The following is a 23,938-nucleotide window of genomic DNA, read 5'->3' on the forward strand; positions in this document are numbered from 1 at the left end:
GTTACCACTGAAAGAGATCTTGGAGTCATTGTGGATAGTTTTCTGATAACATCTGCTCAATGTTCAGCGGTAGTCAAAAAAGGTAACAACGTTAGGAACCATTAGGAAAAAGTGATAGACAAGACAGAAAATATCATAATGCCGCTATATAAACCCATAGTACGCCCACGTCTTGAATATCGTATACACATCTGGTCATCCCATCTCAAAAAATATATATATTGGGATTGGAAAAGGTAAAGAGAGGACAACAAAAATGATTATGGGTATAGAACAGCTTCCATATGAGGCCAAAACTAGAACAGGATTTTAAAAAGAACCTGGTAAGTTCCTGGCAGATAAGTCCATCAGTGGCTATTAGTCAGGATGGACAGGGATGCAATACCATGCTCTGAGTGTCCCTAGCCTCTGTTTGCCAGACACTGGGAGTGCACTTGATTGCCTGTTCTGTTCATTCCCTCTGAAGCACGCCAGCATCGGCCACTGTCGGAAGATAAGATATTGGGCTAGGTCAGTGGCTCTCAAACTTTTGTACTGGTGACCCCTTTCACATAGCAAGCCTCTGAGTGTGACCCCCCCCCATATAAATTAAAAACACTTTTTAATATGTTTAACACCATTATAAATGCTGGAGGCAAAGCAGGGTTTGGGGTGGAGGCTGACACCTTGCAACCCCCCATGTAATAACCTCACGACCCTCAGTTTGAGAACCTCTGGGCTAGGTGGACCACTGGTCTGACCCAGTATGGCTGTTCTTATGTCCAGCAAGAAATTTCCTCAGACTGTTGTCAAATGATAGCAATGCTCCTTTTCTTCATCTCTTAAAATGTCAATAAAAAGCTTTTTCACCTATAATGAGGTGAATGAAGAGTGTCTCTGATCTCTCACACAGGACAGCAGGCTTCCATCTCCACTGCTTTCTGCATTAGCAATATCATCAGCTATTGCAGGGAAATGGCACTTAAGGTCTGAGTTTTGTATAGTAAGCAGGGGAAATGATTTTGACACAATTTTATTTTAAAATATATTTTTAAGGTTTCTGAAAATACACGTCTCCTATTAACATTAAACCTATCATGCTAATCTGATTTTTGCCAGAGATGAACTTTCCACTTTATTCAAATGGATCAAGGCTAGTCATCCATTACTAAATAATTATTTTATCATCTAAATTAATGCTACTAAAACACCCAGTCCTAACCCCACTGTACCTAGTTCCTTGTAATATCAGAGGATTCCATGGGCATGCTTTTGACACACAGCCCTAAATGTAATATCTGAAGTTAAACAGTGAATCTGTCAAATTTTTAGCTAAAAGCCTCTCAAACATTAACTAAAGGCATTTAAGCAAAAGTTTCTCAAGGAAACAATACACTGTTGTTTTATTCATTATCCCAGCAAGTTGCAGCAGAAGGCAGAGTTGTCAAACTCTAAGGCTAAACACTATATTCAGCAGCCTGAAAAAAAAAACTGTCTCCTAAAGACGTACTACACAAAAGCCAGTAAGAGTTTCTATCTCCAACCGAGACCTAATATTTGTAATGGATAAAACTTTAAAAATACCAAAATAACTTGTGTTAGAGTACTGTATGTAGCGACAAAATAAAAACATTAACAAATGGAAGATAAGGAACTAAAAATTACTAAGATGATAAATATTTATAATAGAGCTTTGAAAGCATAAACATCTATAAGTGATAGTCATTATTACAAATATGGAGCCCCAAATCTGAATGCGGTCTGTAAGTGCCCCTGCAATACCAATAGTAAAAAAAAAAAGAAAACCCTACAATCCCCAAACCATCCTGTTCCCAACCAAACACTGTCTTTTGATCTCAAAGCAGAATGGCAAAACACAAAAATAAAAGCAACTACATATGAAGGGTATTAAAACTCAGTAAAAGAAGAAAAAGCAGACTTCTGTTGCATACTTCTTTCAACATCCAAAATATAGCAATCCAAAATGGTGGGCTGAACTCCTATCTTTAAATGACAGCAACTCTACATGATCAGGTGGTGTGATGACAACCTCAAACCGCATTTTGCCTCTCAAGATATTACAAGCAAAAGCTTCCAATCAAAGGTATTTACAGTTCAAAATCTTTCTAAGGCCGCTTGCAACAACCTAAAAGTGTGTGGTAGGGAACATTTTCAAAGCTCTGAGACTCCTACTATCACATCAGCAAGAAATTTTTCCTTATCAGATGATGTATGCCAGATGTGGCCTTCCCCCCTCGCCTTCCTTCTGTAATGAAGCTCCTATCCCCATGCAAGAAAAGCTTCTGTCAATTTCTCATGAGTCGCTTTTGAAAAAATGAATTTGATGGTCAGAACAAAACATCAAGCCTTGAGAAGATGAAGCCTGGAAACTATAGAAGAATTCAGATTTTCCAGACAAGACAAATCTAGTGAACTAATCCAAAGATTATGCTGATGTCACTGATTTTCTTTGTTCTGTAGCCTATTTTGTCAAAGGACTGGGAGAGAAAACCAAACACCAAATCATGGAAAAAGCATTTACTGCAAAAACTAATTCACAAAACATGATGGTCTTTCTTTTGTCATTACAGATGCAAACTGACGGAAATAGATTTGTCTGTGAGAAGTGAAATTATTTGCGGTTGAACAGTTATGTTATGGGATGCAATCCAGACCAGTGAAAAGTTGTGTCACTGTTTACCTCAAGTGCATCACAATGCCTTGATTTTGTGGGTGTCGCAGGCAGAGAGCTACAGTAGCAAGGCACTGAGGGTTAGAGGTGACAACTTCATCCACTCTCGTCTGTGAGCCAACATGTAATTAGAACATCAGCCAGTATATTTTTTCTCCTCAGAAGAGGACAGAGCTCAGAAGAATAAGATACTTTTCTGACCAAAGCTCACAAAATAATTGGATTCAGAATTATCACCCGTTTGGATGCAGTAGTCACACTGTCAATTCAAATTAGAATCACTTTTGTTTCAAGCAGAATTCTGAGTTTTCAAAAGAAGATCAAGATGCTTGATGCGCTATAAAAATGTATATTCAATTCCTTTGCCAAAGACAATAGTCTACCTTGAGTCACATGTTGACTCTTGTCCAGTGCAATCCATAGCAACAGCATTTATGGGTGTTTTACCCATAGCCGTTCCATTCACCTCAAAAGCACAGGAGGGTCGCTGATGACAGGTGAAATGAGTGAAGATCTACAGACTCCAAGCCATGAACACCCAATATGGAAGAAGAGGAGAAGGATTAGATGACTGGAGTGGAGTCTGATCTATGAAACCACTGCACTATACATGAAGTCAACAGACACAGTGAATTAAGACTGTCCAGGTTCTGGGTGGGCAGGTGAGTCACTGAACTACATATGGAATTCTTCCACAACAGAAGATCTCAACTCTGGTTATCTAGAACTGAACTTCCTAGTGAGAATCTAGGTAGACTCTGATATATCCTTTTTCTACACTACAGAGTTTTGTCAACAAAGGAGGTGTACACACTGCAATGCGCCTTCCATCAACAAACTCTCCTGCTTTGCTGACAAAATAACACCATCTTGACAAAAGGCATAGAGCTTTTTGCAGCAACGTTATATCGACAAAGTGTGAGTGTAGACATCACGCTTGGTTATGTTCCAATAAATGGCCTACAGGAGGTGTCCCACAATGCCCATCCTGACCACTCTGGTCAGCAGTTCGAACTCCGCTGCCCTGCACAAAGGTACACAGACGTCTGCCCTTCCCCCTTTAATGGCCTGGGAATTTTTGAAATTCCACTTCCTGTTTGCTCGGAGTGGACACTTCACATCGCATCTTCCCATCTGACCAGGGCGGCTCCACACAGCAAATGCTCTCCGCTTGGAGCACACCTGAGTTGTTGGATCTGCTGGCACTGTGGAGAGAAGAGGCTGTGCAGTTCCAGCTCCGCTCCAGCTATAGAACTTCGATACCTATGGTCAGATTTCTCGTGGCATGATGGATAAAGGCTATGAACAGGACAGGCAGCAGTGCTGTGCACAGATAAAAATAGCTGAGGCAGGTGTACCAGAAAGCAAGGGAGTCAAACTGTCGCCCTGATGCTGCACCAAAGACCTGCCACTTCTATAAAGGAGCTGGATGCCATCCTCAGTGGAGACCCCACTGCCACCGCCAAGAGCCCTGTGGATACTTCGGCAGGGCTGGAGTCAGTGGACTCAACCCCAAGGACGAAGTCATGGACAAGGAGGTCGAGTTGGAGGACAATGTGAAGCACACAGCAGGATCGTCCAGTGATGAGGCAAAGCAGGACCTCTTTTCCACTCCGGAGGGATCTCGCCTGTCCCAGCAGTCCATCTCTGGCATGCATGATGCAGGACAGAAGAGCTCTGATCAGTTGAGTTGATGCTGCTCAGTTATATGAGGCAGAGTTGTCCTTTGCTTTGCATATTCTTGAAGTGGGTGAAGGAATAGAAATGTAAACGACTAGCTGTGTTTGTGTGTGCTTCACATTCCCTGCTGTGCAGCTAAACAGTGCGGCAGAACAGTGTGTTAATGCACACACAGGTTTTACAGGAATCCTGCAGACAGATCTCTAGGAAAAACTTTTCTGCAGATACTCGCCAATCCTCTGCCGAAGGTTCCATGGCAGAGCCGCTTTGTTCCTTCCCCTGTTGTAGGAAACTTTCCCATGCCAATCAGCAACCACTTATGCAGGGACCAAAGCGGTACACAGGCGAGCAGCTTAGGGACCCGGTCTGAAGCCGCACGGATGAAGGAGATGCACTCTTGCATCCTTGCTTACCATCAGGAGTGAGATATCAGCTTCAACGGCCCCCGTCTGTGGAAAATGGTGGCAGCGTTTACAATATTGTTCCAAGTTGCCTGCAGTGTTACCCTTAAAAAACCACCTAGACTCTTTGCCCCATCTTGAGCACCCCTTTCCTCCCCCCCAGGCCGAACTCACCATGTTTAGGGCATTCGCTGAGCTGTGTGCTTGCTAAGGGACAGTGAGAAACTGATTCATTTAAAAATGCACATCTTTTACTACAATGATTCGATGCTAGGAGTGCATTAAATCATGCTTCTGTTTATTGTTCCTTGTTCTTCTGCAGATGTGGCCTTCAGGGGAACCTCCCTACACACCAGCAGATAAGGAAGTGACCAAGGAGGAGCAAGGACGACATGTTTCGAGAGGTGCTCCAACCCCCAGAGGCCAGAAAACAAGAACATAGGGTGTGGAGAGAAACTTTAAAAGAAAATTATAAAACAGGCAGGACAGAAAGGAGAGCCAGGAGTGAATTTTAATGGGGCAGGTGGAGATGATCAGAGTGATGGAGGAGCAAATGGAGATGTTGAAGTCCCTAATCACGCTGCAGGCAGAATACATGCATGCTCCCCTTCTCTTCCCCTCCCACAAACCGATACAGGACTGCTTTTCAAGCCCTCCCCAAACTCCTCCCACACATTCCTTGCAACTTCCAAGAACGTCTCAGTACCCCATTCATGCCACCACTTCGAACAGCTTCCAAAATGATAGCTGGACTAACACACAGCTGTAAGAGCCTATGCTGCCTTTCACTGTTATCTCCCTTCCCACGAAGCCTTGTGTGTGTGTTATTAATTGGTATTTAATAAAAACACTCTCTGAAAGATAACCAAATCTTTCGTTGTCTCCTACATATGGTGGTTGCTGCTGGAATTAATACAATGGCAATTTGATCATTTGCTGACTACAGGAACCATCAAAATTTCCATGCAAGGTGGCAAGTTACCAAAGCATGGCAGAGTGCTGTATAGAAAGACACATTACTGTTGCTCTTTGTCAAAATGGTGCCTCAAAGCCTCCATGATTCGAATAGCACCCCTTTGTGCCCCTCTAATAGCCCTGGTATCTAGCTGCTCAAAATCAGTCGCCAGGCAATCAACCTCCATGCTCCACTCCAGAGGAAACTTTTCACCCTTAGCCTCACAAATATTATGGAGCACACAGTAGGTTGCTATGGACATGGGAATATTTTCCTCATTTAAATTTAATCTGCCATAAAGGCAGGGCCAGCATGTTGTTTAATCTGCCAAAGGCACGTTGTATGGTCATTCTGCACCTGCTCAGCCTATTGTTGAAGCGCTCCTTGCTGCTGTCCAGGTTTCCCATGTGAGGCTTCATGAGTCATGGGAGTAAGGGGTATGCTGGGTCTCTCAGAATCACTATGGGCATTTCAACATTCCCCCACTGGAATCTTCTGGTCTGGAAAAAAAGTCCCTGTTTGCAGTTTTCTGTACACTCCAGTGCTCCTGAAGATACGTGCATCAAGCACCTTCCTGGACCACTCCGCGTTGATGTCAGTGAAACACCCCCGGTAATCCACAAACACCGGCAATACCATAAAGAAGTACCCCTTTCTATTAATATCCTCCGTCACAAGATGGTCCAGGGCCAAAATTGGGACATGCCTGCCATTTATTGCCCCGCCACAGTTATGGAATCCCATTGCCACAAAGCCATCCACTATTTCACACACGTTGTCAAGAGTCACAGTCCTTTCGTAGCAGGATGTGACTAATGGCCCTGCACACTTGTGTTAATGCAGTCCCAACAGTGGACTTCCCAACTCCAAACTGATTTGTGACTGACCAGCTGCAGTCCGAAGTTGACAGCTTCCACACAGCAATCACCATGAGTGTCTCCATTGAGAGGGCAAGCTCCGCACACAGTTCCAGTAAGGTGGCTTTCCGCATCTGAAAGCTCTGCGGCCACTGCTCGTCATCCCAGACCTGCATAACAATGCAATCCCACCACTCAGTGCTTTGTTCCGGAGCCCAAAAGCAATGGTGCACCATGTGCAGCTGCTCTGTGAATGCCAAAAGTAATCTGGTGTTGCTTCTTTCCATGGTACACAACAGGTCAGGCACCTCTGATTCCTGTTCAGATTGGATGCTCATGATATACTGCATGACCAGCCGTTATCTGTTCATAACAGTGACCACAACAGTAGAGAGCAATGCAAGATCCATCCTTTCAGACAGAGATGGAGGGCGCACAGTAAACGGGGGCCATTGAAAGATGCTGCAAAATGCAGTCAGAAGCCCATGGAATGATGGGACAGAAAAATTTGCCCAATTCGACGCTGAGCGAACACCCATGATGTCCTGAGATCCACTCCACCTTCCCACAACTCCTAGCAGCAGAAGGTGGTAAGTAGCACAGTGGAATAGTTAACCACAGTCCACTGCTCTCACTATCAATGCTAGAGCACCAATTGTGGATGCTCTCTGCCAACAGAAAGAGCATCGGCATAACTGGAGTTGACAAAACACTGTAGTGTAGGCAAGGCTCTCAAATACTCTTAGAATCTCTTGAACTACTTGTGGTGCTGTTTGTTGCCCAGACACTTGCATTAAGTCATCCAATTATAAGACAAGACTTCAGGTGCCCTCCCCTTCGTTTTGCTGCTTTCACCTTGGTAAAGTCTTAGTGTTGAAGCTAGCTTAAATGGCAAACCAGAACACCACTATAGTGACAGCTGTTATATAAATAGTTAGCTAGAGGCAGAAAATATAGTTTTGCATCTAGAGTATGCGTTTTAAACATGGTCTAGAACCCTTCCTTTACTAAAATGTAATGGGGAAAAAGCTCTCCGTTTACCACTTGAAAAAAATTCTAAATAGCCTGACTGTTGAAAGGAAATATATAGTGACAGTGCTTCAAAAGTGTCAAGTCAAACAATTCCTTAAAGCAGTAAAGGGCTAGAGTATTCCATCTCGTAATGTTACCCTCTCAAAAGGATATACCTTGCTGGAATAGGAGGCAATCATGGGAAAAGTGTTCTAACAAACTACTATAGACCTTTATGTTTTGCATAATCATACTAAGTCCTCAATTTTGAGTTTTCTAGAAGAACTTTGTTCTTCTACATGCTTCTGAACTTTTAGAATCCCCCTGCCTTGCGGGGTGGAGGTGGGGGAAGGAATAATATAGTTTATTTTTTCCCAGTAGATTTGAGGAATCTTTTTTGCATCCTAATCCTCAATTTAATTCTCGATTTTATGGGAGACAGAAGCTAGTGAGTCCTATGCATATTTGGCCATGAAGGAGTCAGGTGTCTGGTAGCACCTGTGAAAGAAGGAGTCACTTTTATTTAGAGAATAAGCAATGCTTCAACAATGGGCCAGAAACACAACATCAGGGACAAAAAAGAAAGCAATGTTCTTGTGCAATGGCCAGGGCTGGACATGCTCCTAATCCTTCTCAAATAGCTGAATTTGAAAAGAAGATCCAGTCCATCCATCTAGGACTTTTTTGGGAACTAAACTACCTTTATCTCTAGCTGAGAAACTATGAGTAGGGCACTGAAGCAGTTCATTTGAACTACCTGTGAGGCCCACACACCAACTAATTTACATAGGCTACAGCTTAAAGGAATACCCTTGAGTACAGGACATTCTGTCCTTATTTCAATTTCATCCATCTTGTTATGAGATTAATCCATTATTAAAGGGCAAAATATTATGTTTGCTCATCTTACATCTTTTTCCGACCGATGTGGGAACATTGAAGACTGGCTGTAGTACATGTTTTCATCGTGGTAGTCACTGTCGACCCCCTCTACAAACTTCTTTCTTGAAGCACCAAACATGCTGTTTGTCACCTAAAATGATAAGAAAAATGATTACACTCTATACACAGTAGCTTTCCAAAGAAGCAAAAGGGATAAGGCAATTTGTATATTAACAGTCACTTTTTAAAAAAAATACAGTTTGTGTTGTTACATATTTTTATGCTATTATGCAGCACTGTTATGCTAGAGAAATACTTCTGTACTACAGAATGGCATAAACATTTCATGCGCATATTCTACTACTAAAAGCTAAGTTTTGATTGACACCTAAATAAATAAGGAAATACTGTCATCCTTCTTACTGGATTACTATGATATTTCAAGATCCCTTAAAACCCAAAAGCAAAAGCATTACATTAATTTTATATTAACAGAACTCCAGAGCAAAGGCGCAAAAGCATACATTATGTTGTGGAACATGGGGAGACTTCTTTTAAATCAGTGTACTTCTGCATATAAAGCTTTTGTTTGCTTTCAGCAAAGTTTCAGAATACCAGGTAAGCATTTCAATGCAATGATAAAAAAAATTATACCTGCTAATGTGGAAATTTCTATAGAATGAAAAAAGTCCTGGTTAGAAATGTGAACTTCAGTGCCTCATTCTCAGATATTTCTGATACTCTGTAGTAGTCATTTTGATTTCTGGTTCTAGGAACTCAAGAATAGTTTTGACAAATTAAAAGATTACAAAGCCACACTTATTTGGGGAGCTGGTAGGAACCCTTATATTTAGGTTGTTTAACACTTTCCATTCTAAAGGATTTTTGCACCCTTTTCTTGGAGAAGTATTAACACATACATGCTTGCAGTCAGTCTTTGATATTCACCAACGTCTCAGGCTGTAAACATGCCTTTTTTCTTTGTCCCATAAGATTCCATTCAGATTTAGCAAAATTGTCAAAAATATTTAGTTGCTATTTCCTCTCCCTTGCTTTCCTTCGACCTCTGGAAAATTTTGGTAGCGTCTCAAAACCGCTGAACGTTCTAAAAACTCCAGCTCAAGCCACTGCCAGAGCAGCAGCACCATCACCATCACCACACTTTACTGGCAATACCTGGAAGCTGCCAGAGCCAGTGCAGCAAGGGGTGGGGTAGAGTTGATTGTGAGAGAGCTGGGTTTGGCTTCCCATGCCAATCCCTCCCACCGCCCAAAGTGCGCAGGAGAGCTCTGACCTCTTGGGGGTGGCATGGGAGGACAAACTAGGCCAGACATACCCAGACCCAGAATATGGCTTCAGTGTCTCATTCCCCCACGCTCTGGGATAAAAATCCTTCTTCTGCCAGCTACTGAAGTTATACCTATAGCTCGAGCGGTGAAGTCTGTGCCAAAGACTCAGGCTTCAAATTCTGCTGACGATGCACAATGCAGAGATTGTCAGAGTTACATATAACAGACAGATACCTACTTTTACTTTTGTCCTTTAAAAAACAACCACCTAGGAAATTACATACAAAAAAGTTAAAAATGTTATTTGGGTTTCAAATTAAAGCATTTGTTAGGAAACGCCAGATTTACTTCTGAATGAGAAAGAACATTTTCTACTGTCTCTCTGCAGATTGTTCACTGCAATATTACAGTGAGAGCCTAAAAGATGAAAAATAGCTTGTGTGAAGAAGAGAATAACTATCACTTGTGGAGGCTGGCTACAAACGTAGAGCAATGCTCACTGGCACATATTTTGTCTAATCAGAGTCGTCACAACACAGGTGTGTATACCTAAAAGCACCAGAAAACTGAGCAACTATTAGAAATATCCTTGCAAAAGAAAGAAGGTCTGAGAGCAAGTGGGGCTTTACCAACCATGGTGGAGCTAAAGATAAAAAACTCACTTGCTCATTCTTGAGCCCCAAGAACCATCAGAAAAAGTTAACCAGAAAGATTACTTCCCCACTGCGCTGCAGTGCCTGGTAGACCACAGAGCCCAGTCAGCTACAAGTGCATGATAGACAAACTCAAGAACTCTGGCTCCTCTGAGAAGAGGCAGAAAGAAAGACTCCCCATCAGATACCAAATAAATTAACAGGGAAAGCAGGGTACTTCATCCCTCATCCTGTCTATTTTGGTTTTCCCTTGGCTAATGAACTCATCTCGGAATCACACCAACAGAATCAAGTGTCACTTTGGTTAAGTGTGAATCTGAATGGCTGAAGGTGAGGCAGAGGTGACATCTAACGTGTAATGGCAGTACTATGTCCACATTGCTATTTCAGTGAGCTACACTTCACACAATAGCTTCTGAAGGCATGAATGAAGAGGCAGAAAGTGCCATTAGACTTGTCTACAAAGAAAACTCAAGGGATTCCAGAGTCTAGCATTCTGTAAGCTGGAAAGTTAACATAATGAATGCCAATATTTTGTGACTGCAGCAGCAAAGTGTAGGAAAACACTGATATACACATAGCAGCTGCAGGAAAAACTAAGGAGTATATTAGATGCATTTTGTCACCAGCTTCCTGATTATGCATATTGATTATGTCATCATACTTCTACTGTGCGGGAGGGCGGGAGAAATGGAGCATGATAGGATTTCCGACCACCACTAAAGCACAGCCAACCTTTGGGCCCATGATTTGGGAGGGAACTAGAAATGTAGAGAGAGAATAATCATTTTTAAAATACAAATGAAAGCTGTGTTTCTAGCCCTTTTCCCAGCTAATGTAGTCTTGAAAATGAAACCAATGTAAGAGGACCACTAGGGTTAAAAGGTACAGGCAGCTAGAACAGTGTAAATCAATTGCAGCCACCGTGGCCACATGCAGCCCACAGCAGATTTTTTTTGCAGCCACAACCACCTCCAAAGCACGGGCAGAGATTGGGGGGCATAATTCTGCCATAGAATTAATGTTATAGCAGTCTCGGATGATGACCCAGCACATGTTGTTAAGTGTTTAAGAACACTTTCATTGCAGATTTGAGAAAACGCAAAGAAAGTACCAATGTGAGATTTTTAAAGATAGCTACAGCACTCGACCCAAGGTTTAAGAATCTGAAGTGCCTTCCAAAATCTGAGAGGCACGAGGTGTGGAGCATGCTTTCAGAAGTCTTAAAAGAGCAACATTCTGATGCAGAAACTACAGAACCTGAACCACCAAAATAAACAAACAAACAAACAAATTAAAAAAAAATCAACCTTCTGCTGGTGGCATCTGACTAAGATAATGAAAATGAACATGTGTTGGTCCACACTGCTTTGGACTATTATCAAGCAGAACCTGTCATCAGCATGGGCGCATGCCCCCTGGAATGGTGGTTGAAGCATGAAGAGACACATGAATCTTTAGCGCATCCAGCATGTAAATATCTTGTGACTCCAGCTACAACAGTGCCATGAGAACGCCTGTTTTCACTTTCAGGTGACATTGTAAACAAGAAGGGGGCAGCATTATCTCCTGCAAATGTAAACAAACTTGTTTGTCTGAGCGATTGGTAGAACAAGAAGTAGGATTGAGTGGACTTGCAGGCTCTAAAATTTTAACATTTTATTTTTGAATGTGGGTTTTTTTACATAATTCTACATTTGCAAGTTCAACTTTCCTGATAAAGAGATTGCACTATAGTACTTGTATTAGGTGAATTGAAAAATACTATTTTTTCTGTTTTCTTACAGTGCAAATACTTGTAATCAAAAATAAATATAAAGTAAGCACTTTACACTTTGTATTCTGTGTTATAATTGAAATCAATATATTTGAAAATGTAGAAAACATCCAAAAATATTTAATTAAATGGTATTCTATTGTAGTTTAACAGTGCAATTAATAGTGATTAATTCTTTTAATCGCGTGACAGCCCTACTATAAATTAAAACACCATAACCACCACCACCATCACATATTTATTTGTTTTGTCTGAATATTTTCAGGGTCACTCAGATTTTATTGATGTAAATATTTCAATTTGAAAGTTGACATTAGAATGCCAATTTCAGCCTGTGAATGAAAAAGTAAGTATTCTAAAAGTTAAAAGGGAAGTGATAAAAACATCAAGGTTCTTGTCCTGGCTGACAGTTTTAAAAAGTTATAAAACTGTCTAGAAGCCTACAGGAGAATGGGTGAAGACACTGGTGCCTGAAATGCAAGAGAGGTGTGGCAAGTGCTACATGTAGAATAGGAAAGTTGGAGGAGTTGTGATCCATTAGGGAGCTTGGCTTCCTAGGATCTAGGAATTTCTGGAGAACAGCCAGAACAAGGTTCCATATGAAACTGGCTAGCTCACCTTACTTTTCAGTTTTTAAATACTAAATGCATTAGGCATTTCTCTCTCATTCTAACTGTTGTAAACGTGAAATCTGATCAATACTGCTCAACAACAGTTGACCAGTAGTTAGAGTTTACCAATAATCAGTGTATAATTTTTCTGACGTAACATGCCTAAAGATAAAAGTAAGTTATAGGAAAGAAGTGATTGAATGGACTCAGTAATGAAAATAGTTAATTCTTCTGAAGTAAAATGTAAGCGTTGTCAAGAGCTAATTAGCAAGATTAAAAATAATTTGTAATCATCTCTGGTAGCGTAAACACTCCTGTCTCCAGGACATGATCCTTTGGGTTTTCTGCATGTCTGGCCTCCCAGTAACTGTCAATAATTCAGACTGGCTTGCTGAATTGCTTGCTCATCAGGACTGAGTTCAACTTCTGATGTAAGTGGAAAGTGATTCAGGTGGCCCCGAGATAAAAGTATTATACTAAACATTATTGTACCATATTCACCCCCTCAACACTGTCATAGCATCACCAAGTGTTGCATTCAACACTCAATTCAGTAAGCCTAGTGTAGACCTGCTGGCTGTAAGCTTAGGTGGTGAGCTTCAGATCACCTCATCACTCTAGATCCTGCGCGGGTTTAATGACACAGGCCAATGTACAGCTCCAAAAGATCTTCACTAGAATAGACAGTCAACAAAGGGAAAAAAAAAAAAAAGTGGTGTGGCTAGCTAACACTAGAGTACCACCAGCTTCTAAAAGTACATGTTTGCTTCAGCACTTTGCAGTTTAATTGTAGTAAAGTGCACTCATTAACTTCTTCCATTCTCAATCCTGCATCTTTCTCTAATCTGTCCCCTATAACTGGGCTGCCCTCCCTACCACATGTAACACCCATCCTTTCCTCTTAAATACTGCCTCAAAACACAATTCACTTGAATAGTGCAGCCATACTTCTCCACAAAAGTGGTGCTCTTATAGGTGCATTAAAAAAATATCTGCACTACTATTTTATAATGCAGTAGCACTTAAAAACTCCAGACATGGATCAGGAGCCCACTGTGATAGGCACTGTGCAAAATACATGCATCCTCCCGCCCACACACACAAAATGGTCTCTGCCCCCAAAGCGTGTGATATTTTGACCATTGTCTGTCATCTTAAAGTAAAATCCTTGTCTTACCTTCTATATACAGCTGAGCAGATTGTCAGCATTGAGTAAATAATGCTCAGCATTATATACCATGCAAGATACTGCCCCTTATTAAATGGAGAATTGCCACATGGGATATCATGGAGGAAGCACAGGCAGGAACGTCTGAGAGGGGAGGGCTCCTGCCTCATACTGAGAATGAGGGGCGATCAGCAGGTTATCTCAAGTGCTTATATATGAATGCACAAACCCTTGGAAACAAGCAGGGAGAACTGGAGGTCCTGTGATGTCAAGGAATTATGACGTGATTGGAATAACAGAGACTTGGTGGGATAACTCACATGACTGGAGTACTGTCATGGATGGTTATAAACTGTTCAGGAAGGACAGGCAGGGCAGAAAAGGTGGGGGAGTAGCACTGTATGTAAGGGAGCAGTATGACTGCTCAGAGCTCCGGTACAAAACTGCAGAAAAACCTGAGTGTCTCTGGATTAAGTTTAGAAGTGTGAGCAACAAGAGCGATGTAGTGGTGGGAGTCTGCTATAGACCACCGAACCAGGGGGATGAGGTGGATGAGGCTTTCTTCCGGCAACTCACAGAAGCTACTAGATTGCAAGCCCTGGTTCTCATGGGTGACTTTAATTTTCCTGATATCTGCTGGGAGAGCAATACAGCGGTACATAGACAATCCAGGAAGTTTTTGGAAAGCGTAGGGGACAATTTCCTGGTGCAAGTGCTAGAGGAGCCAACTAGGGGGGGAGCTTTTCTTGACCTGCTGCTCACAAACCGGGAAGAATTAGTGGGGGAAGCAAAAGTGGATGGGAATCTGGGAGGCAGCGACCATGAGTAGGTTGAGTTCAGGATCCTGACACAGGGAAGAAAGGTAAGCAGCAGGATATGGACCTTTGTGCATTCAGGAAAGCAGACTTCGACTCCCTCAGGGAACGGATGGGTAGGATCCCCTGGGGGACTAACATGAAGGGGAAAGGAGTCCAGGAGAGCTAGCTGTATTTCAAGGAATCCCTGTTGAGGTTACAGGGACAAACCATCCCGATGAGTCGAAAGAATAGTAAATATGGCAGGCGACCAGCTTGGCTTAACGGTGAAATCCTAGAGGATCTTAAACATAAAAAAGAAGCTTACAAGAAGTGGAAGGTTGGACATATGACCAGGGAAGAGTATAAAAATATTGCTCGGGCATGTAGGAATGAAATCAGGAGGGCCAAATCGCACCTGGAGCTGCAGCTAGCAAGAGATGTCAAGAGTAACAAGAAGGGTTTCTTCAGGTATGTTGGCAACAAGAAGAAAGCCAAGGAAAGTGTGGGCCCCTTAATGAATGAGGGAGGCAACCTAGTGACAGAGGATGTGGAAAAAGCTAATGTACTCAATGCTTTTTTTGCCTCTGTCTTCACTAACAAGGTCAGCTCCCAGACTGCTGCGCTGGGCATCACAACATGGGGAGTAGATGGCCAGCCCTCTGTGGAGAAAGAGGTGGTTAGGGACTATTTAGAAAAGCTGGACGTGCACAAGTCCATGGGGCCGGACAAGTTGCATCCAAGAGTGCTAAAGGAATTGGCGGCTGTGATTGCAGAGCCATTGGCCATTATCTTTGAAAACTCGTGGCGAACAGGGAAAGTCCCGGTTGACTGGAAAAAGGCTAATGTAGTGCCCATCTTTTAAAAAGGGAAGAAGGAGGATCCTGGGAACTACAGGCCAGTCAGCCTCACTTCAGTCCCCGGAAAAATCATGGAGCAGGTCCTCAAAGAATCAATCCTGAAGCACTTACATGAGAGGAAAGTGATCAGGAACAGTCAGCATGGATTCACCAAGGGAAGGTCACGCCTGACTAATCTAATCGCCTTCTATGATGAGATTACTGGTTCTGTGGATGAAGGGAAAGCAGTGGATGTATTGTTTCTTGACTTTAGCAAAGCTTTTGACACGGTCTCCCACAGTATTCTTGTCAGCAAGTTAAGGAAGTATGGGCTAGATGAATGCACTATAAGGTGGGTAGAAAGTTGGCTAGATTGTCGGGCTCAACGGGTAGTGATCAATGGCTCCATGTCTAGTCGGCAGCTGGTGTCAAGTGGACTGCCCCAGGGGTCGGTCCTGGGGCCGGTTTTGTTCAGTATCTTCATAAATGATCTGGAAGATGGTGTGGATTGCACTCTCAGCAAATTTGCGGATGATACTAAACTAGGAGGAGTGGTAGATACGCTGGAGGGCAGGGATAGGATACAGAGGGACCTAGACAAATTGGAGGATTGGGCCAAAAGAAATCTGATGAGGTTCAATAAGGATAAGTGCAGGGTCCTGCACTTAGGACGGAAGAACCCAATGCACAGCTACAGACTAGGGACCGAATGGCTAGGCAGCAGTTCTGCGGAAAAGGACCTAGGGGTGACAGTGGACGAGAAGCTGGATATGAGTCAACAGTGTGCCCTTGTTGCCAAGAAGGCCAATGGCATTTTGGGATGTATAAGTAGGGGCATAGCCAGCAGATCGAGGGACATGATCGATCCCCTCTATTCGACATTATCTGGAGTACTGTGTCCAATTTTGGGCCCCACACTACAAGAAGGATGTGGATAAATTGGAGAGAGTCCAGCGAAGGGCAACAGAAACGATTAGGGGACTGGAACACATGACTTATGAGGAGAGGCTGAGGGAACTGGGATTGTTTAGTCTGCAGAAGAGAAGAATGAGGGGAGATTTGATAGCTGCTTTCAATTACCTGAGAGGTGGTTCCAGAGAAGATGGTTCTAGACTATTCTCAGTGGTAGAAGAGGACAGGACAAGGAATTATGGTCTCAAGTTGCAGTGGGGGAGGTTTAGGTTAGATATTAGGAACAACTTTTTCACTAAGAGGGTGGTGAAACACTGGAATGCGTTACCTAGGGAGGTGGTAGAATCTCCTTCCTTAGAAGTTTTTAAGGTCAGGCTTGACAAAGCCCTGGCTGGGATGATTTAATTGGGTATGGGTCCTGCTTTGAGCAGGGGGTTGGACTAGATGACCTCCTGAGGTCCCTTCCAACCCTGATTTTCTATGATTCTATGATATCTGAGGCACTAGGGGCAGAGGTGGGGTGACAAAAGGAGACCCGTAACCTTGAAACGCCACATTGTGGGAGGAAGTTAGGAGGACTAGTTAAACTAGTGAAGCTGAAGTACTTGAGACTTCCTGTCCGCGCTGAATAGCAGCAACCATCATCAGTTCAACCTGACCACTGCTAATGGCGGTGTCCCAGATGCTCCATCCAGACACTAAAACTAATGCTAGAAAATTGAGAGACTGTAAGCACTCTAAGCCAGTGTTTGCTCAGAGCAAAGTAAAATGGGATCTTCCGACCTGACTAGGGCCTTCAGGCATGACTGTAATATGTTCAATAAAATGAACTATCATGTGTGGACACAAAGCATTGTACAGATATTACAAGATTGAGGTATTCCAATCAACAGTCATTTGCACTCTCTTCACTCAACTCATCTGAAGGGTGATAGCCACAGCAACACACAACCAAAACACAAGGGGTGAGTTGAGTGGGGTTGTAAGAGTGTGTGGAAAAAAGGGAAACATTTCAGAGCAAAACAATAATCCCTCTCGTTCATAGGGAAAACAAATGTGTTATCAGTTTTGTGCAACAAAGTATGCTGCTGAATGTGAACACAGGGCAATAACCAGCAAATGCCTTGCTAGCACAGAGTCTGATCTTTTGTCTTCACAAATTTCAAAAAGATTTCTTCGGCAATCACCAGTGATTTAAGATCTCATATGGATGTAGATTAATTAAATTATATTAGAGTTTAGCACCCTGAAGCAAATAAGTAACCGGTTTAGAATACTAAAACTAAATCTCTTTATTAAATTTTAGTTTTTCAATATTATTGTTGGGATCACCAAGGGAGATTTGGTTTATCATTTTATTGGACTCAAAAGTACACCAAGACATTAAAGATATTAAGAAATCTTGTAGAATTGATTTAAAAATCTTTCTGTAAAGCAGAAAATTTCTACATTATTTATGTTAATGGATTAAATAATTCTTTACCCCGAACAGATCCAAAAACTTGTATTCAATGGTACATATGTTTTTCTTTTTTGGTCTGGACTAAGGGTTTAAAGAAAGAACTTAATGATATCCCCTCTTCCATCTTGTCTCTCACAAAGACAACAGCATTTGCCAAAAGCTGCTGTCTGAAATAGTGGCAATAAGTCAAGATAATTACCTCTCTCTGGAATTGCCTAATTTTCATCAAAAACTTCCTACTAGTCAAAACCAGTGAGTCTTGCATTGTTCAGTAGAAATGTTCTACTTTTCCTTTCTGCTGGAAACGTTAACTTGTCTTTATAAAACAAAAAAATTCTTATAGAAGTGTTTGCTTAGTGAATTACAATGAAATAATACAAATATGCATGAGCCCAATTTATGAAGTTAAAAAGCCACTGAATCAGGCACCAAGTCAAGTCAGAACATAGCATTTGCAACTGCACTGGAAGCCAGTTTTACCACCCCACATAAATAATTTCTATTTTAAGTAAATAAAATAGTGGTTGATCACCTCATTTCTCAGTGCCGAAGATAAATCTAATTTGATGCAAGTCAACAGCAAAGTACCATGCAATATAAATTAAACTGAACATATAAAAACCTCTTTTCACATTCTGAGTTTTCTAGCACAGGTTATAATAAACAACGTGCATAAAAAAGTCTATGAAAAGAGACAACAAAGTATGACTAGAATAAAATATAAGTTGTGTAAAAGTAAATACATGCATTTACTTTGTAGGTAGAAGTGTTAGCTGAACCTCCTAAATCAAGTGCAGTTCTGGGGGTATTTCCTCATTGATTTTATTAGAATAAAAGACAGGATATTTTCATTTAATAATAAGCTCCAAAAGAAAAATTCAGGTTATTTATTTTTATTAGGCATGAAAGGTTAAGTTTTTAACTAACCCATAAATTACCACTTTTTCATTTTCTATACCAGTCTAAACCCCAGGTTTAACTGTAACTAATTGCTGCAGAGTGGGACAAAAGTTTTCAAGAATATCCTGTAACTGCTCTTCATCTTGAACTTAGTAAAAATTAATTGCATATTAGGAAAGGAAAAATAGTTTATAGCCAGAGAATTTCTTAGGAGTAGTTTTGTTAGTTTCTCTAAACCCATTCTTTACTACAGTTCTTCAGAGCAGTATGGATTATTAGCCTGTAATAAGTACTCATATATACCCATACTATGGCTATTCCAATATCAATGGCTACATTACTGCAGGAGAAGGAACATTGGTGAAATCCTGGGTCCACAAATTTTGGCACTGACTTCAATAGGGTCAGAATTTCACCTCTGGTCCCTATAGCACTTTGTGGCTCATGGCTTTCTAGTGAATGTACCAGTAATTTAGGAATGCAAAATAATTCCACTGAAATATGCCTCCACCAAAGCCCAACTGTCTAGTTTTCAGTCAAATATATATCTATCTATATCTATATCCATCCATCCTAAGCTGAAGTCATATATATATATATATATATATATATATATATATATATATATATATCCATCCTAAGCTGAAGCTTCCGATTTTTCCACGAGATGGCAACTACGTTTAAAAAGCACTCAATAATAAAACATTTTCATATCATGCACCATTTGCCTAAATCCACATGAAAATGCAGAAGCAACTCTAAATCAAATACATTACAAAACAGTCTTTAAAACAATTTATGGGATAACACTGATCTTCCCTGTAGAGTGTCTGATTAGGGGGGTTGGGGAGAAAAGCTGAGAAGAGAAAAATTTTCATACTAAAGGAAAATTCAAAAAAGAGTAAACTTTATTAAAAAAGAATTGCTTGATTTGACTGCATTTTTCTGTTTCCTCCACTATTACCATTTCTTTGTTTTTAAATAAAACCTCTCAATCCAGCATATCTTTCTTATTAATCCAGCAATGATGTCACAGCTTTGTAATTATGTATTCACTTGGTTGTTGAGAGAAGTATTGTGATGTAATTCTTATGATTTCACCATAATATCAAAAAGGAGGCATACTTTGTACAAGGAGTACACACCACTCTAAACAAAATAGTTTTGATAACGTACTAAAACAAACTGAGAATAGCAATATATATTTTAGAATGACCTATCTGAAAATTTTGCCTAGTATGAAAGTCCTTCCTTGAATAAAAAAATAAAGTAGACTATAAAAAGAAAAGGAGGACTTGTGGCACCTTAGAGACTAACAAATTTATTTGAGCAAAAGCTTTTTGTGAGCTACAGCTCACTTCATCGGATGCATTCAGTGGAAAATACAGTGGGGAGATTTATATACACAGAGAACATGAAACAATGGGTGTTACCTTACACACACTAACAAGAGTGATCAGGTAAGGTGAGCTATCAGCAGGAGAGCGTTCTTACAACTACAATACCCACCTGCTGAAGTGAAGAAACAAATTAACAGAGCCAGAAGAGTACCCAGAAGTTACCTACTACAGGACAGGCCCAACAAAGAAAATAACAGAACGCCACTAGCCATCACCTTCAGCCCCCAACTAAAACCTCTCCAACGCATCATCAAGGATCTACAACCCATCACTCTCACAGATCTTGGGAGACAGGCCAGTCCTTGCCTACAGACAGCCCCCAAACCTAAAGCAAATTACTCACCAGCAACCACACAACAGAACCACTAACCCAGGAACCTATCCTTGCAACAAAGCCCGTTGCCAACTGTGTCCACATGTCTATTCAGAGGCCATCATCATATCGCCTAACCACATCAGCCACACTATCGTTCACCTGCACATCTACCAATGCGATATATGCCATCATGTGCCAGCAATGCCCCCCTGCCATGTACATTGGTCAAACTGGACAGTCTCTACGTAAAAGAATAAATGGACACAAATCAGATGTCAAGAATTATAACATTCAAAAACCAGTTGGAGAACACTTCAATCTCCCTGGTCACTCAATTACAGACCTAAAAGTGGCAATTCTTCAACAAAAAAAACTTCAAAAACAGACTCTAATGAAAGACTGCTGAATTGGAATTCATTTGTAAACTGGATACAATTAACTTAGGCTTGAATGAAGACTGGGAGTGGATGTGTCATTACACAAAGTAAAACTATTTTCCCATGTTTATCTCCCCCCCGCCGTTCCTTAGACGTTCTTGTCAACTGCTCGAAATGGCCCACCTTGATTATCACTATGAAAGGTTTTTTCCCCCCCGCTCTCCTGCTGATAATAGCTCACCTTACCTGATCACTCTTGTTACAGTGTATATGGTAACACCCATTGTTTCATGTTCTCTGTGTATATAAATCTCCCCATTGTATTTTCCACTGAATGCATCCTATGAAGTGAGTTTACAAAAGCTTATGCTCAAATAAATTTGTTAGTCTCTAAGGTGCCACAAGTCTTCCTTTTCTTTTTGCAGATACAGACTAACACGGCTGCTACTCTGAAACCTAAAGTAGACTATGTAGCAAATTTGGGGGGTTTTTACATAAAAAACTTTAATGGAATATCATACTATTTTCTCTGTGGATATAATCCCAGAAATCAACAGAATCCGAACTACCTCCCCAGAGTCGTGTTTTCTTCAAAGCTTCTCCTTCAACCTCCAGACTGCTACACATGGCCAATTTCTCAAGAAATGGCAGACTGAATTGGTTCTTGATTAAGTGTAGTCTGGAAAGAAACTTTGGGGATGTGTCTAGGACAGTTTTATTTATGCAAAATAATTTAGGGTACAGAGTGAGATGGAAATGCTTGAATGTGTATTGCATTCACCTATTAAATATCTTTTTTTTAAAAATGATTAAGGACCAATTCTTTTCTTTAAAAAAAAACAAAAAAAAAAACCTGATTCACTCCTTTAAATAGCCTCACAGACAAGGCAAGAATGTTACATAAAATTACAGCAAGTAGTGATCTTATTTTAACTCAGCTGAGTCAAGTTTAGTGAAAGAACTCCAACAAATAATTCTCAGACACGAATATAATATTGGCCATACTGGGTCAGACCAGTGGCCCACCCAGCCTCATATCGTGTCCTCCGACAGTGGCCAATGCCAGATGCGTCAGAGGGAATGAACAGAACAAGATAATTATTGAGTGATATATCCCCTCTCATGTCCCAGCATGTGGCAGTCAAAGGCTTAGGGGCACCCAGAAAGTGGGGATGAATCCCTGACCATAGTGGCTAATAGCCATTGATGGACCTATCCTTCATGAACTTATCTTTTTTTTTTTTTAAATCCAGTTATGCTTTTGGCCTTCACGACATCCCTTGGCAATGAGTTCCACAGGTTGACTGTGCATTGCGTGAAGAAGTACTTCTTTTTGTTTGTTTTAAACCTGTCGCCTATTGATTTCATTTGGAGACCCCTGCTTCTTGGGTTACGTGAAGGGTTAAGTAACATTCACTTTCTCCATACCTTTGATGATATTATAGGCCTCTACCATATCCCCCCAAATCGTTTCTTTTGCAAACTGAACAGCCCCAGTCTTTTTACTCTCCTCCTCCTTATGGAAGTTACTCCACACCCCTAATCATTTTTATTGCCCTTCTCTCTGTACCTTTTTCCTTTTTTTTTTTTTAAAGATTGAGTGACCAAAACTGCACACAGTATTCAAGGTGTGGGCATAAGGCCATTGCGGAGAAACTAAATGAATTCTCTGCATCTGCCTTCATGGCTGAGGAAGTGAGAGAGATTTCCAAAGCTGAGCCATTCTTTTTAGGCGATAAATCTGAGGCACTGTCCCAGATTGAGGTGTTATTAGAGATGGTTTTGAACAGGGTCCCTCACAAAAGGCTCTTAAGCAAAGTAAGCTGCCATGGGATAAGAGGGAAGGTCCTCTCATGGATTGGTAACTGGTTAAAAGATAGGGAAAAAAGGCTAGGAATAAATGGTCAGTTTACAGAATGGAGAGAGGTAAATAGCGGTGTCCCCCAGGGGTCTGTACTGGGTCCAGTCCTATTCAACATATCCATAAATAATCTGGAAAAAGGGATAAACAGTGAGGTGGCAAAATGTGCAAATGATACAAAACTACTCAAGATAGCGAAGTCCCAAACAGATGGCGAAGAGCTACAAAGGATCTCTCAAACTGCGCAACAAAATGGCATATTGCATTTATCCACATTGAATTTAAAGTAAAGGACATTGGAACACATAATTCCAACTATACATATAAAATGATGGGGCCTAAATTAGCTGTTCGCACTCAAGAAAGATTTTGGAGTCACTGGTCTGGTCTACACTATGCAGCTTTTAGTGACAAGGCTGTGTCGACACAGCCTTGTCACTAGAAGTCAGCATGTGTAAATGCTCTCTGTTGGTATTTTGTCAGCACTTTTGCCAACAAAATACTTCCAGCCCCACAAGCGACTTTAGCTTGGTCAGCAGGAGCGCGCTTCACACTGCCACTTGCATCGGCAAAACTTTTGTCTTTCGCAGGGGGGCTTTTTTAAGTACCTGTGAAAGACAAAAGTTTTGTCAACGTCGTCACAGTGTAGACAAGCCCATTCTGGATAGTTCTCTGAAAACACTGACTCAATATGCAGCAGCAGTCAAAAAATGAACAGAATGTTTGGAATCATTAAGAAAGGGATAGATAATAAGACACAAAATATCGTATTGCCTATATATAAATCCATGGTATGCCCATATCTTGAATACTGTGCGTAGATGCGGTCGCCCCATCTCAAAAAATATATATTGGAATTGGAAAAGGTTCAGAAAAGGACAACAAAATCATTAGGGGTATGGAACAGCTTCCATTTGAGGAGAGATTAATAAGATTTGGACTTTTCAGCTTGGAAAAGAGACGACTGGGGGGAGGATATGATAGGTCTATAAAATCATGACTGGTGTGGAAAAAGTACATAAGGAAATGTTATTTACTCCTTCTCATAACACAAGAACTAGGGGTCACCAAATGAAATTAATAGGCAGCTGGTTTAAAACAAACAAAAGGAATTTTTTTCCC

The 23,938-nt window shown here is 41.2% G+C and overlaps 1 protein-coding gene across 6 annotated transcripts in view; it reads right to left on the minus strand.

Moving 5' to 3' along the window:
• The window catches only part of CNOT2 (CCR4-NOT transcription complex subunit 2), a 151,681-nt gene that overhangs the window by 57,097 nt on the left and 70,646 nt on the right, over nucleotides 1-23,938 (minus strand). For all 6 annotated transcript variants that reach the window (XM_048835797.2, XM_048835796.2, XM_075124364.1 and 3 more), the window contains one exon: nucleotides 8,486-8,608. In XM_048835797.2, coding sequence (XP_048691754.1) covers nucleotides 8,486-8,596 — 111 coding nt within the window. In that variant the 5' untranslated portion in view covers nucleotides 8,597-8,608. The remainder of the gene's footprint in view (nucleotides 1-8,485; nucleotides 8,609-23,938) is intronic.

This window comes from Caretta caretta, chromosome 1 (genome assembly GCF_965140235.1).
Source record: "Caretta caretta isolate rCarCar2 chromosome 1, rCarCar1.hap1, whole genome shotgun sequence".
In the NCBI taxonomy this organism is placed as follows: Eukaryota; Metazoa; Chordata; order Testudines; family Cheloniidae; genus Caretta; species Caretta caretta.